The 14,631-nt window shown below is 43.8% G+C and overlaps 1 protein-coding gene across 6 annotated transcripts in view; it reads left to right on the forward strand.

Annotated features, from left to right (window-relative positions):
• The first annotated feature begins 4,247 nt into the window (after positions 1-4,247).
• The window catches only part of AKAP11 (A-kinase anchoring protein 11), a 58,594-nt gene continuing 48,210 nt past the window's right edge, over positions 4,248-14,631 (forward strand). For 3 of the 6 annotated variants that reach the window (XM_079778834.1, XM_079778835.1, XM_079778836.1), the window contains exon 1: positions 6,051-6,332. In XM_079778834.1, coding sequence (XP_079634960.1) covers positions 6,053-6,332 — 280 coding nt within the window. In that variant the 5' untranslated portion in view covers positions 6,051-6,052. Of the gene's footprint in view, positions 5,423-5,896; positions 6,004-6,050; positions 6,333-6,744; positions 6,828-14,631 lie in introns of those variants that run through there. The other 3 variants (XM_079778839.1, XM_079778837.1, XM_079778838.1) reach the window with 3 other exon arrangements.

A 14,631-nucleotide genomic window follows, 5' to 3' on the forward strand; every position in this document is an offset into this window, starting at 1 on the left:
AATCCCAAATCTGAGCAATGTGGAAAAGGACTTAACATCTCTCTTTTATAAGTGAACTGCCAGCTGGGGCCATCACTCAGACTGGAAACAGGAATTCAGCAAGTGGGTCAAAGGGAGACTCGAGATTTCAAACAGGAAGCGACCTGGAATCTGCTTCTGGCTGCCAAAGGTTGCTAGTGTAAAGCTCCTGGGGAAAGATGATCCTGCCTTTGTAGTCAGAAGGTCATTAGGAGGATTAAGCGGAGGGGCTTGCGTTGTGCAGTATGCTTAGTGAAAGGTAGAACCAGACCGAACCAGCTAATTTTAGTCTGAACTATGACATTTAGCCTCCCTTGTGATGTAGAGCAAATCATTCAGCCTTTCTGGGTCATAATTCTTTCATGTACATATAACTCAAATGTCATGGCTCCATTAGACAATGTAAACACATAAAAGCAACATTTGCATTAAATAGCAAAATTCCTAGTGGAGGAGACACCACCAACTTCATTGCTAGAAATTAGCCTACTAAAATGTCCTCTGGGGACAGCTGAGGCTTTCCAAGGCACAGTCTTAGGTACACTCAGACACAGCCTGTGTTTCTCTACTTGTCACACTCTGACTTGGCTCTTTAGTACACCACTAGCCTTCCCTTTTCCACACCCCGCTTCCGTAGGTAGTACTGGCAGGAACACTTGTGTCCCCTACCATACCTTTTCAACTTCCAGTAATTCCCCTTAACAAAGTACAGATTGGGCTTTTAACATTACGACTTCACTGAAAATTCCTGTGTAAAAAAATGATGAAAGAAAACAATTTAGGTGATACAATTAAACTTTACTTAACACTTAAGAAGCAGACAATCACCGTTTGAAGGACTGCAAAATGAACTGGAAGGCAGGATGCTTTTATTGGGTAAAGAATAAAGGAAGAGCCCTAACCGGTTTGGCTCAGTGGATAGAGCATCGGCCTGTGGACTCAAGGGTCCCAGGTTCGATTCCGGACAGGGGCATGTACCTTGGTTGCGAGCACATACCCAGTGGGGAGTGTGCAGGAGGCAGCTGATTGATGTTTCTCTCTCATCGATGTTTTTAACTCTCTCTCCCTCTCCCTCTCCCTTCCTCTCTGTAAAAAATCAATAAAAAATATTAAAAAGAAAAGAATAAAGGAACAAAAAAATAGAAAAATATCTGGTTGGCTGGAGCCACATAGTCAACCTTGTTTGGGGTGAAAAGGAACAAGAAAATAAGTATAGAGCTCAGACTTGGCTTGATGTTTAGGGATTGGCTGACTGGACATACTGCATTTCTGGTCTAGCAGAGCATTTACAGGGACATCAAAGTTAGCTAAGTTTTGATTTGTTGATGTGCCACCCTGGGGAGGAGTGGCTCCATCTTGGGCCTAGAGATTTATTTCAACATGAGCAAGGGAAGGAAAAAATAGAACACACACAGACTCCCTCTTTCCTTCCTTCCTTCCTTCCTTCCTTCCTTCCTTCCTTCCTTCCTTCCTTCCTTCCTTCCTCCCTTCCTCCCTTCCTCCCTTCCTCCCTTCCTCCCTTCCTCCCTTCTTCCCTCCCTCCCTCTCTCCCTCCCTCCCTCCCTTCCAATGAATAGTTATTGAATAACTAACAATATCCACTATGTGCCAGGCATGTGTAAGTGAAAACAGATGTGGTTCTTGCTTCTAGGTCCCATAGTCTAGTAGAGGAGGCAGACATTAACTAAATATGTAATCACTCAAATAAAAATCATTGTAACTTGATAAATGCTTTGAAGAAAAAAGTAGAGTTATAGATAAGGACGAGCTTACTTAGTCTGGGGACTTGGGACAAGAGTTCTTGAGGAAATGAGAGTAGAGCTGAATGCTAGAGGATTCATGGGCCTTCAGAGGCTAAGGAGGCTGGACAGAGAAAGAACATTCGATACTGAAGGAACAGCTGTGGGAAGGCTCTGAAGTAGTCTGGCCCTATTTGAGGAACTGCAAGGAGAACTGTCTGAGAGGGAGAATGATATGAGAGCAGAGAAGAAAGTTAGGTAGATCTTGGATAGAACCATAAGAAGCCATTGAACAGGGGAGATGTGAAATGCCAACCCCACGGGGATAGAGTGCACATACCTCAAGCAGTAGGCAAACAAGACAAAGCTAGGAGCAAAGCAACTGTGCTAGGGAAAGAAATATGGACTTTGTAAACTGGATACATTTTATTTTAAAAGTATTAAAAGAATAAGCAACATCCATGCAAAACTGTATACAAATGTTCAAAGCAGCATCTATACTAATAAAAGCCTTGGGGGTGATCAGGCCAGCAGGGGAGGGTATTTGGGGGCAATCAGGCCAGCAAGGGAGCAGTTAGGGGGCAATCAGGCAGGTAGGTGAGCGGTTAGGGGGCAATCAGGCAGGTAGGTGAGCGGTTAGGAGCCAGCAGTCCTGGATTGTGAGAGGGATGTCCAACTGCAGGTTTAGGCCCAATTCCACAAGGATCAGGCCTAAACCTGCAGTTGGACATCCCCCGAGGGGTCCCATATTAGAGAGGGTGCAAGCTGGGCTAAGGGACACCCTCCCCAGTGCACGAATTTCGTGCACCGGGCCTCTAGTTATTTATAATAGCCAAAAAGTGGAAACAACCCAAATGTCTATTAACTGGTAAATTGATAAATAAAAGGTGATATGTCTGTACAATGGAAATATTCAGCAACAAAAAGAAATGAAGTACTGATACATGCTACAGCACGGATGACTCTTGAAAACATTATACTAAGTAAATGATGTGAGACAGCAATGACTATTGTATAACTCCATTTATATGAAATGTACAGTATTGGCAGATCTAGAGAGACACAAAATAGATTATTGGTTGCTTAGGGTTAGAGATGAGGTAGGGAATGGACTGCTAATGGGTATGAGGTTTCTTGGAGAGGGGGTGGGCAAAATTGTCCTAAAGTTAGATTTTGGTGATGACTGCACAACTCTGAAAATATACATGCATGCATAAATAAATAAACAAACCACTTTAAGTGGGTGAATTGTATTATATCTGATTATATCTCAATGAAGCTGTTAAAAAAGAAAATAATTTTAAAAAGAATCAGGAAATGGGGATATCTATAAAAATAGATCTCAATCCTAAATTTCTCCTGACATTATATTCATTGTACCCCAAATAATTGACCACAATGACTGTCTTGCTAGGGTGAGTTGGGAGGATTTATGGCTCTGTTAGAATGGTAGAGTTGAGCCCATTGTTCATCTAAATCAGCAGTACCAAGCAGCTGTTTCAGTTAATCACACCAGAACTGCAAAAGGCACCAAAAGAGTGCTCAATCCTTTCAGTATTTTAAGAGTGGTCTTAATTTGTTAAAATAATACCTTTTCTCTTTTTAGTACTTTCCTTTGAAAAACTAACCCTGTAAGTTTTCTTAAAATCTTATTTTCATTAAAATTGTTAGCTTAACTTTAAGATACTGCCTTTTAAACATTTATTTTCCAGTTTTAAAATCTTGATTAGGAACATATGAATCATTATTTATTAAATACATCATAGGTTCAAAATAGCTATAGAGAAAGGAAATATGAGGCTCAGCAGGTGGCAATGCTTTTGCTTTCACACTCTGAGAAGGCCAAGGTTTGTTAGGGAAGCATTCCTGGTATCTGTATTAATCAGTTTCATAGTTCCTCAGCAGGTGTGTGTGTGTGCGTGTGTCCAATTTCATTTGACTTGTGCTGTTGACTCTGTTAGGTTCTTATAAAAATTCACTTCATTTCCTTTTCTGGCTTTCGCCTTACTGCTGTGTGAATGCTGAAGTGTAATTCAGGCTTACCCACTTGGGTGAGGCTGGTTAAACTGTGCCTTGTTTTATGTATGAGGAAGCTGAGCCTCAAGGAGAAGGTACCTTGATTTGATTGCTTCACCAGTTACTGAGAGGTTTTCCAGTCAGAACTCAACTCTCTTGATTTCTGTTTTAGCAAAACACCTTTATTTTCCAACCTTCAACCTCTATCTTTTCAAGTCTTATACTTAGGAATAAATATCTTTATTAAATATCACTTTATGTTCCTTTTTCTTAGAACTGACTTTAAGATTAGAAGAGGTGCTTATCGGTGTGGTGTAACTGGAGGGGAAAGGAAATCGAAGGTGACTTTTCTTTTGGGGCCATTTGTTTTCCCAAATAACAACTACCAAAAAACCCCCACAAACAACCCATTTATTTATCCTATTGGGATTAAATAACAGTAACTGAATATTTGTCCGGATGTTTTTAACCAAAGGCAGCAAACAGCACTAGGGCTCTGACCTAATGGATTTTAAAAGAGGAATGTCAAGGTCATTGGAAATTAAGTCTTTCAGGATTGCCTCTCACATGGATTACATGTCTCCCAGTCTTTTTGCTTCCTCTGTGGCCTCCTTACGATCCATTCTCTGCAGGAAAAATTTATTTATTCATTTATTTATTTACTTATTTATTAAACCGTAGGCGTCTCTTCCCTATTTAAAACTCTGTTTTCCACTGCACTTTGAATAAACTCCCAATTCCTTACAGAGCCTACAGGATCTGGCCCATGTTTGTTTGCTTCTCCAAGTTTCTTTCTTCTTTCTCATTTTTCTCCTCAAACCCAATTTAGGGCCTTTGAATCAGTGGTTTACTTTGCCTGGAAAAACACTTTCCACTGGTGTTGGTTATGGAAATCACTACGTTTCTCCTCCTCAAAAGGGCCGCCCCTCGAGTAGCCGCCCAATCCTAATCACCATCACATCATTGATGATATTTCCTTGGTATAGGGCTTAACGCCAACAGATGTTTTCCCTCCCTACTTCGGTCCCTCGTCCCTCCCTCCCCCCCAAGATCCCTGGACCCTAGACTAGTCTTCCTCGCGGCCCAATCGACAGCCTGCAGTCATGGCTAACATTTGTAGGAGCTCACACAAAAATTTCGAAGAAATGAACATAGGAATGCACTCTTTCCTCCCTGCCTCTGTGTCCCACACAGGGCAAAACTCATGATGAGATGCTCTTAAAAATGTCTTTCTCATCTGCCAGATATTTCCACCCTGAGGAACAGATGCCCTTGAGGAGTCTGCAGCTGGACTGGACGGGTCCTCCCGACTCTCGGCGGCGATGCTCACACACCAGCTTTCCTCCGGGGCTGGCTTTCTCCGCGGCCACGGCTTTTACTTCCCGATTCCCATACGCGTGGAGACGTCGGGGGGAGCACCAGGGCCCCGAGGTTCCCGGATGCTAACGGTGGCGGTTCGGCTGGGGCCGTTGGCTGGTGCGCTCTGAGTGGTCCTCCCGGGAGATGCTGAGAAGGGGCGGAGCCACCGACGGGATGAGCCGCACTTGAGCGGCCAGAGTTGGTGGGGCTGCCGCTGGGGCAAGGGCCCGGGAGTCGGAAGAAAGCAAAGCTTGCTTGTGACGAAGAAGGAGTCCAGCGGACCCCAGGCGGTAAGACTGAGGGGTCCAAGGAAAGGAGGCAGGGCCCGGAACCAAACCTACAGAGCAAGCCGAGGCTTGAGGTGTTTTGCCGGAGGAAAGGGTTAAACGGTTTCCAAGGTAACGGATCAGGAAGCGCGCACGACGTTCGCCGCAGGTTCAGAGGTTAGCCTGGAGTTTAAAGCTCCCACGGCTGTGCGGGGTTCTGGCCAATGGAGAGGCCGTCTCCACCTCACGTGACGTGAAGGCCGCTCCGCTCGCGGCCGCGGAGCACGTGAGCAGCTTTTCCCTTTTCTTTGCTTTTTTTTAAAAGCCCACCCACTTTTGCGCGGGCTTGGGTCACGAGGTTCTTCTCGCGAGAGGGCGCGCCTCCCTCTCGCGAGAGTGAGTGGGAGGCGTGGGGACTAGGTGGTGGTGCGGGCCAGAGCTGCGGCGGCGGAAGCCCGGGTGGGCAGGGCGGGGGCGGGCCGCGGGGCGGGGAGGCGGGCGGGCTGGGACCAGAGCGGGCGGAGCGCCGGCCGCTCTGCAGCTCGCGCGCCGGGTCGTTGCGGGCTGGTGATAAGCCTGTGGGCTGCGGAGGCTGCGGTCCTCAGGTGAGCTGAGTGCGTTTCCGTTCGCCGCGTGTCTGCCAGTGGCGGCGGGATGTGGGGCCGCGAAGGATGGAGGGGCCCAGTTCCGGCGTCCCAGCCTCCGCCTGTCCTCAGTCTTTGCTCTGACTTGGGGCTGCTCAAGAGCTGCGCCTTCGCTTGGAGGTGGGAGGAGGGCGGGAGGAGCCAGCGGAGGGAGGAGCGGGGCGGAGGGAGGAAGCCTAGGGCACGGGGGCGCGGGGGTGTGTGTACCGGGGCTGAAGAGTCCTCCGGGGTCCAGAGTGTGCGGCGGAGCTGCAGTCCTTTGAATGACAAGTTCAGCTTCCACCCCCGAGGTGCGTGGTGGGGCGTGCGCTTAGATTGTGTGCTGGAGGCAGAGGACGTTGCACTTTGTCCCAGAACAGCAGCATCCTTCACTGTCAGAATCCTTGAGCCCTGGCACAAGGCGCAACCCGTGTGGCAGAAATGGAAGGCGTCAAGCAGCTCTTCAGAGGGTTGAAATTTACATTTTCGGTCAAATTTTCTCTAAGGCTGTTGGTCGTTTAAATGCTGGTCATCCGTATTCCGAATGGATGGAGTATACGTCTGTTATTCCAGGCACCTAAGCTGCTTTATAAAAAACAACACATAGATGTGACCAAAGTATTAAAAACGTTGACAAAAAGACGATAGGAATAAAATCTAAACCACCACCGTAGTATGACTTGGTAACAATTCTTTTCTTCTGCTTAACCCTGTGCTCTGAAGCCTTATTAAACGGAAGGTGATTTTGCTTAAGATGTTAAGGAAATTTCAGGACGAGAAATACTGCTGAGACATCTAGTGCAAACGTGAGTTAAAAATTCAGGTTCTCTTTTCAGCTTTGTAATTATCCAGTCCCTCGCAAAACCTGTAAGCTTTCCTTAGCTTCTTCCCACCTTGTTAGGGATGTTGTGATGATTGACACGTGATTTTGGTATGTAAGGGGTTCTCGATAATGCAAAAATGGTTTTAATGTTTTATTTACTATTTTAGAGTAAATGGAAGTACAGTTCTCAGCGCATGATTAGGACATTTAAAATGTTATGACTTAATGAATCTTTTGAAACACACTTCGTTTTCAAGTAGTACCCTGGTTTTCATACTTTTTATGTTCCTTCTAGCAGCACTGCTGCAAGGGTTGCCAGTGAATTTCACTGTTAGTTGCAGCTATAACAGAGCAGTTTATGAGAGGTCAAAGAATGTAGGGCAGTTGGAACAAATGGGATCCCAAGCTGAACTGGTAACTAGTCATTAGTGTATGTCTGTACCTACCCACATAACTGCATTATTGATAAGGACTGGTGATATATCCTAGTTGTTGAGGATATGGTACTTGCCAAAGACCCTGAACCACAGTGAGAAATTCTCTAGCTTCTGATCTCCTGGGGTAAGTCTAGAAACTGAAGAAGTCTTTTGCTTTAGAGGCTTGAAGAAGGATAGTACATTTAAAATGTATGTGTGTAAATATTATATACATATTTTTTAATTCTAGGAACTTACCTTCTAGAAAAGGAAATCAAACCCAATCACCCAATCAGATGATACATTATTGCTCATTTTTAGGGAAGTTTTCATTTATAAATCGTGGAGTTCTGTCTATACTTGGAGAAAATGTGAAAAACTTAGGAAATGTCTTTTTGAGAATGGGTAAAAGAGACCCATCTGTATTAAAAAAATTCCTTCCCATTCCATATTGGCAACATGATATTCAGGGATAGAAAAACGGACTTATTTTATTTATTTTTGCTGGTCTTTATAACCTTTTGGCAAGGTTTCAAGCTTTTAGGATGTAAGTATTAGTTGTTTTGTCTTGCCTTTGAAAAGTAATTGAAGTAACTTTGGGTAGAATAATTATTTAAGTAAGCCGAATTTGTTCTTTTTCTATTAAGTCACCTACCTTTTAATAATAAAATGAACTACTTGGCGAGAACAAGGAGTGGGGGCAGGTCAGGAAAAGATACAAGCTTAGCTTGGGCTTGAGTTAAGGGTGTCTATATTGGTGAAGTGGGGAAAGGAAAGAAAAATACTTTATCAGTTTAAAAACAGACCAAACTTTTATACGTAAAAGTTCATTTTATTTAAAAATATTTACTAGAAATTGAGGCATTTGAAATATAGGGTGGGCCCAAAGTAGGTTTACAGTTCTCATGGAAGATATTACAATATATATATAAAAGTCCAAGCGACCACCTGGCTGGCTGGTAGCTATGCCACACACTGACCACCAGGGGGCAGATGCTCAACACAGGAGCAGAAACCACAGGCATGGAAACATGAAACAGATTGATGAATCTCAGAGGGAAGGAAGAGGGGGAAGGAGGGAAGAGATTAACCAAAGATCTTATATGCATACTAGAGGCCCGGTGCATGGATTTGTGCACCGGTGGGGTCCCTCGGTCTGGCCTGTGGGGATCGGGCCAAAACCAGCTCTCCGACCCCCTGAGAGGTCCCTGATTGCCAGAGGGCGCAGGCCAGGTCGAGGGACCCCACTGGTGCATAAATCCATGCACCAGGCCTCTAGTCCTATATAACAAAAGCCTAATATGGAAATTGTCCCCTTGGGAGTTTGACTGCTCGCTATGATGTGTGCTGACCACCAGGGGGCGGTGCGGAATGAAGGAAGGCCCTGGACAGCAGCCAGAAGACCCCAATCGGCCCTTATCTCCGGCCAGGCCTAGGGACCCTACTCGTGCACAAATTTCCTGCACTGGACCTCTAGTTTTAAATAATAGTACAAGAATAAACTGTTTTATGTACTCACAACTGTAAACCTACTTTTGCTCCACCCTGTATGTAGATTAGAAACTTGGCAGGATAAAAGGAGAAAACATTTTTAACATTTTTGGATTAATCTGAGAATGTTTCATGGGAAGAAATAAGAAGTGATGTAGTGGCCTGAAACAGGGAGTGTGTTTACTTGAGTGAAAATGAGGTAAATTGTGAAGAGTTTTAGGTTTTGGAATCTGGCAGATCTATAAATATTACTGAGCCTCTTTTTCCTCATCCTGAAAGAGTTAACATACCTCAAAAGGTATTGTAAAGAGCATAGTAGTTGCTTACTCAGTCTTTTTTTCATTGACCTCTTTTAATAGCTTGAGGATTATTTGTGAGGAACAAAACCCCATTTGAATTAACTTACTTTAAAAAAGGTGTTTGTCAGACAGTTAGATAACTGCCTTTAAAGTCTATTGTATGATGTCTACTCCAGCTCAGTGTCCTAGGGACCAAAACATCTTCAAGGGGTTAATCTTCTAGTTTTTTTCTGGGAATTCATGTTCTTATTCTCTGCTACTCTATGTTTTCTGCTACTAGTACTCTGTTATGTCTGTTCCAGGTTTTTTTTTTTTGTGTGTGTGTGTTTTTTCAGATTGTCCCTCTCTTTAAAGCTCCTGGTTTCTGCTTCCCCATAACTTTGGTTTTCATGAAACTTTGATTTGTCATGGTGCCAACACCAGACTCACTTTGACACTGAAGTATGATTCTCAACAAATACCTCTGTATCTGAATTCTGAATTTCTGAAGAGAGAATCTGAATGGTTAGGTACCCCTTCTAGTTCAGTGGGCTGTGGTTGGGGGAAGATGAAAATGGGAAAATGAATGGAGAGGAGACTTAGGTGTGTCTCACAGATTGTACTTTTTTAGACTGGGTACCGAAAGTTCTCTAAGAAAGCGGTGTGGACAGGGAGGAAATAAAACATATTAAAAAAGAAAGAATATCATTTCCACTCTCAGGAGTTTAGAAGTCTAGTGATGACCACTTCATATTTAAAACTATTTCTTGAATTTAATCACAGTAAATTCTTCTAAATCTACCTCACCTGCTTTTCAGACTGCTACCTATTTGTGGTTCTTTGTTTATCTGCCCAGGAACACTTTATTGTGGTTGTCCCTTTGGATTCTCTCTTGATCCTCTGTTTTTCCCCAGTCTCTAGGAGTCCAACCATTGCCTGATACATTGCAAGGTTTTTCTACTTTGGTTGGTGAGGATGCAAACTATTCCAAGTCCTGGCTGGATCCAGGTATTGTTTGGCCTATTGCTCTTTGGTAGTTATTTTCCCAACCTCAGATATTCTGCACAGATCAACATTGAGCCAGGGACTCTAGGGGAACTCATCTGCACATTTCTAAAGCTGTTACTCTTCCTGAGCTCTCTCTCCAGTACTCTGCCCTACAAATTCCAGACACTTTGGCCTTCCCAAACCCTGATCTTTGTCTCTGCAGCTAGGTGAGGCTTTCCTTTCCCTATGTTGTGACAAGGATGTAGCCAGATCATAGTCCTGCTTTGCCCGTTGTGAAATGTTTGAAAACCAATGTTTTACATATTTTGTCTTGTTTTGTTATAGTCATATTGAACAGAATATTAATTTTTAACACTTGGCCATTTGTTTGGGATTTGTCAGAATGTATGTTTGGAGCACATACTGTAAATATTTCTCAAATATTATAAAATTAGAAATTATTGTAGTCTTTTATTTTCTCAAATAATTCATTAAATGTATCCATTTAAACATTTAAAGACATACTTTGCACTTTAAAAATAATTACTTTTTATTAATTGAGCAGATGTTTGAATCTTACTGTGTTAGAATGCAAATACAATAAAATACTTTTGTCTCCAAGGAACTCACAATAGGAGGGAAGCATGCAAACAATTGCACCAGAAAAATAAAGTACAAATCACTTTGGCAGCATAAAGGAGGTGGCTACTGTTTGGGCAAGGAGATAAGATAAGCCAAGCCTTCCTAGGGAGGCCCTTGAACTGATGCATGAAGAGTCAGTAGCAGTTCAGCTGATGCAAGAAACGGTAGATTTGATGAATGTTTAGGAGGAGGATGGGTCAGGACTTGGTGATTTACTAGATGTGGTAGTCTGTAGTGATTGAGGGGAAGGTCAGTTTCTAGCTTGGCTTACCGGCTTATTTGGTTTACTAACTCTTCCTGATACAAAGAATGCAGGAGGTGATTGTTTAGAGAGAAAGTTTCATTCAGTTTTCAAACATATTAATTTTGGGGTAATTGGGACATTTAGTCAGAAGTACCTAACAGAAAATTGAACATAAGGAACTGAAACTAAAGTGCATGAAGTGTACTGAAGATATACATACATATTAGGGAGTTATGTGCATAGTAAAAACCAATGGTAGAGATAAAATATCCTTGGAAAACTAAATAGTATGAATGCCAAAGAGGACGAGGTGGAGGTTAGAAAATATTAGTATTTGAGGCCCTGGCTGGTGTTGCTCAGTGATTAGAGTGTCAACAGTTCGATTCCTGGTCAAGGCAAGTACCTGGGTTTTGAATTGGATTTCGCCCCCCAGTGGGAGCTTGTGGGGGAGGTGACTAGTCCATGTGTCTCTCTCACATTGATGTTTCTCTCTCCTTCTCCCCCTCTTTCCTCCCTTCCACTCTCTCTGAAAAGTAATGGGAAAATATCCTCTGGTGAGGATTAAAAAAGAAAATATTAGTATTTGAGTAGCAAATTATAAAAGAATTTAGAGACAGTGACTAATGTAATGGCTAGAGAGATAGACAGGTGTTTCTCAATCAAAAATAAAAGAGTACTTGTTAAAAAATAAAGATTTCTATTTTCCATGTAGACCTAAATCTAGATCTTCGGGGTTGGGGGCAGATTTTAGAAGTAAGCTGATCCTTATGTGTACTGAAGTTTGAGAATTGGTGCAGTAGGAAGAGAGTCAAGATAGGACACTATTGTTTTTTTTAAAATATATACTTTTCATTTATTTTTTTTTTTACATAGAGGAAGGGAGAGGGATAGAGAGTTAGAAACATCGATGAGAGAGAAACATCTATCAGCTGCCCCCTGCACGCCCCCTATTGGGGATGTGCCCACAACCAAGGTACGTGCCCTTGACTGGAATCGAACCTGGGACCTTTCAGTCCGCAGGCCGATGCCCTATCCACTGAGCCAAACGGGTTAGGGCAGGACACTATTGTTGATGGAAGACTAGGAAGGCGTTTTCAGAGACTCCTTGGCTTGGTTAAGTCATGTTATAAAAAGGCCAAGAAGTAGATGATGCTGTCTTGAACATTTCTTAGGCCAGAGAAGAGGAGAAAAGACTGGGAAGTATTTGTTTTTCTTATTATAAAAAATGTTTGCACACCCAGAAAAATAAAACACACAATATTGCATTTACCTAGACAAAACCAATATTTATACCCCTTAATATATGTTCTCTTTTATTGCACATAAAAATATACACATGTAATAATACAGATTTTACATAAAATGGGGATAATGTGAACATGTTGGAACCTGCCTTATTTCACTTAATTTATTATCTATATATATATATAAGGCTAAGTGTCCATCATCTGACCGGTAGCTATGATGCGCAGTGACCACCAGGGGGCAGACGCTCAATGCAGGAGCTGCCATGACAAGCACTGGCCATTTAAAAATAAATGGCACCACAGAACTGGTGCGGACAAACCAACACTCAGCTTCCCCCAAGTGGGACACAGGCCCCGCCACCACCCCAGAGCGACACCCCACCAAATCGCAGCCAACACTGCCAAGACCCGATGGCACAGCCCAGCTCAGCTCGGAAACTGTGGTTGTGGGCACCGGGTAATGACGTCGTAGCATCGCCCAGCTTCCTTTCCCTAGCGACTAGTATCCTTGGAGTTTCTTCAGCCCAGGAACCCAACTTGCTTTATAGCCAGGTGCAAACATTTTACAGTTTAACCAAATGTTTGTGAAGCGTTTTCCCGTGCCTCTTCTCATTTGATCCTCACAGAAGTCCTGGAGTAGGTAGATAGGAGACTCGGTAGAATCCTATTTTCTTTTCATCAGCAAGACGTGAATAGCGATATTAAAACACTAGAGGCCACGTGCACGAAATTCATGCACGGGTGTGTGTCCCTCAGCCAAGCCTGCACCCTCTCCAATATGGGACCCCTTGAGGGATGTCCAACTGCCCGTTTAGGCCCGATCCTAGTAGGATCCTAGTCCGACTGCCTAAACGGGCAGTCGGACATCCCTCTCACAATCCAAGACTGCTGGCTCCTGACTGCTCTCCTGCCTGCCTTCCTGATTGCCCCTAACCACTTCTGCCTGCCAGCCTGATCACCTCCTAACCACTCCCCTGACAGCCTGATTGATGCCTAACTGCCCTCCCCTGCAGGCCTGGTCACCCCCAACTGCCCTCCCCTGCAGGCCTGGTCCCCCCCAACTGCCCTTCCCTGCAGGCCTGGTTGCCCCCAACTTACCTCCTCTGCTGTCCTGGTCACCCCTAACTGCCCTCCCCTGCAGGCTGGATTGCCCCCAACTGCCCTCCCTTGCAGGCCTGGTCCCTCCCAACTGCCCTCTCCTGCTGGCCATCTTGTGGTGACCATCTTGTGTCCACATGGGGGCAGGATCTTTGACCACATGGGGGCAGCTATATTGTGTGTTGCAGTGATGACCAATCTGTATATTACTCTTTTATTAGATAGGATAGAGGCCTGGTGCACGGGTGGGGGCCGGCTGGTTTGCCCTGAAGGGTGTCTCGGATCAGGGTGGGGGTTCCCTTGGGCTGTGGGGTGCCTGGGCGAGGGGCCTGTGGTGGTTTGCAGGCTGGCCACGCCCCCCGGTGACCCAAGTGGAGACCCTGGTATCTGGGATTTATTTATCTTCTATAATTGAAACTTTGTAGCCTTGAGCAGAGCCAAGCCTCCTGCTCGCTCCGTGGCCGCCTCCCTTTTTGTTGGTATTTATTTATCTTCTATAATTGAAAATTTGTAGCCTTAAGTGGAGGCCAAGGCAGGCCAGGGCTGCGGAAGCTTGGCTTCCTCCATCGCTGGGGGCAACTCAAGCCTCCTGCTCTCTCCAGCTCCATGGCCGCAGCTATTTTTGTTGGGATTTATTTATCTTCTATAATTGAAACTTTGTAGCCTTGAGTGGAGGCATGGGCCTGCCAGGGTATGCAGAAAGCTTGGCTTCCTCCATTGCTGGAGAAACCCAAGCCTCCTGCTCGCTCTGTGGCTGCAGCCATCTTGGTTGGGTTAATTTGCATACTTGCTCCTGATTGGCTGCTGGGTGTGGCTTGTGGGTGTAGCAGAGTGATGGTTAATTTGCATATTACTCTTTTATTAGATAGGATTTCTTCTAATTAGTTTCCTTTCAATGTGCATGAATCAGTACACTGGGACACTAGTCTTCCCATGTTATATGACATTTTATAACATTTAAAAAAAGAAACAACTTGTCACGAGTGACCACTATCATGAATTTAGTCTGTATCTGTCATTTTTCCTAAGTGTGTGCATACACACACATGGGTGTGTCAGAATTGTGTTTGAAATTTTTCTTTTAATCACAAGTAGAGAACACACTATTTACACTGTTCTGTAACTTGTTTTTTCCATTTATATTTTGTGGACATGCTGTCATATCAATATGTATTGATATAACTATTTCCAACAGCTGGGTAATAATAATATGAATATATTATGATTTCTTTTAATTGGTGGACTTATAGATTAGTTTTGGTATTTTATCTTATTTTATTTTAATTAATATTCTTTCACATATATCTTTATGGATTTTTGTAAGTATATATGTAGGATAAGATGTGAAATTGCAGGATTAAGTGATAACGTATAACTTATTCAG

This window comes from Cnephaeus nilssonii, assembly GCF_951640355.1.
Source record: "Cnephaeus nilssonii genome assembly, chromosome: 8".
NCBI lineage: Eukaryota > Metazoa > Chordata > Mammalia > Chiroptera > Vespertilionidae > Cnephaeus > Cnephaeus nilssonii.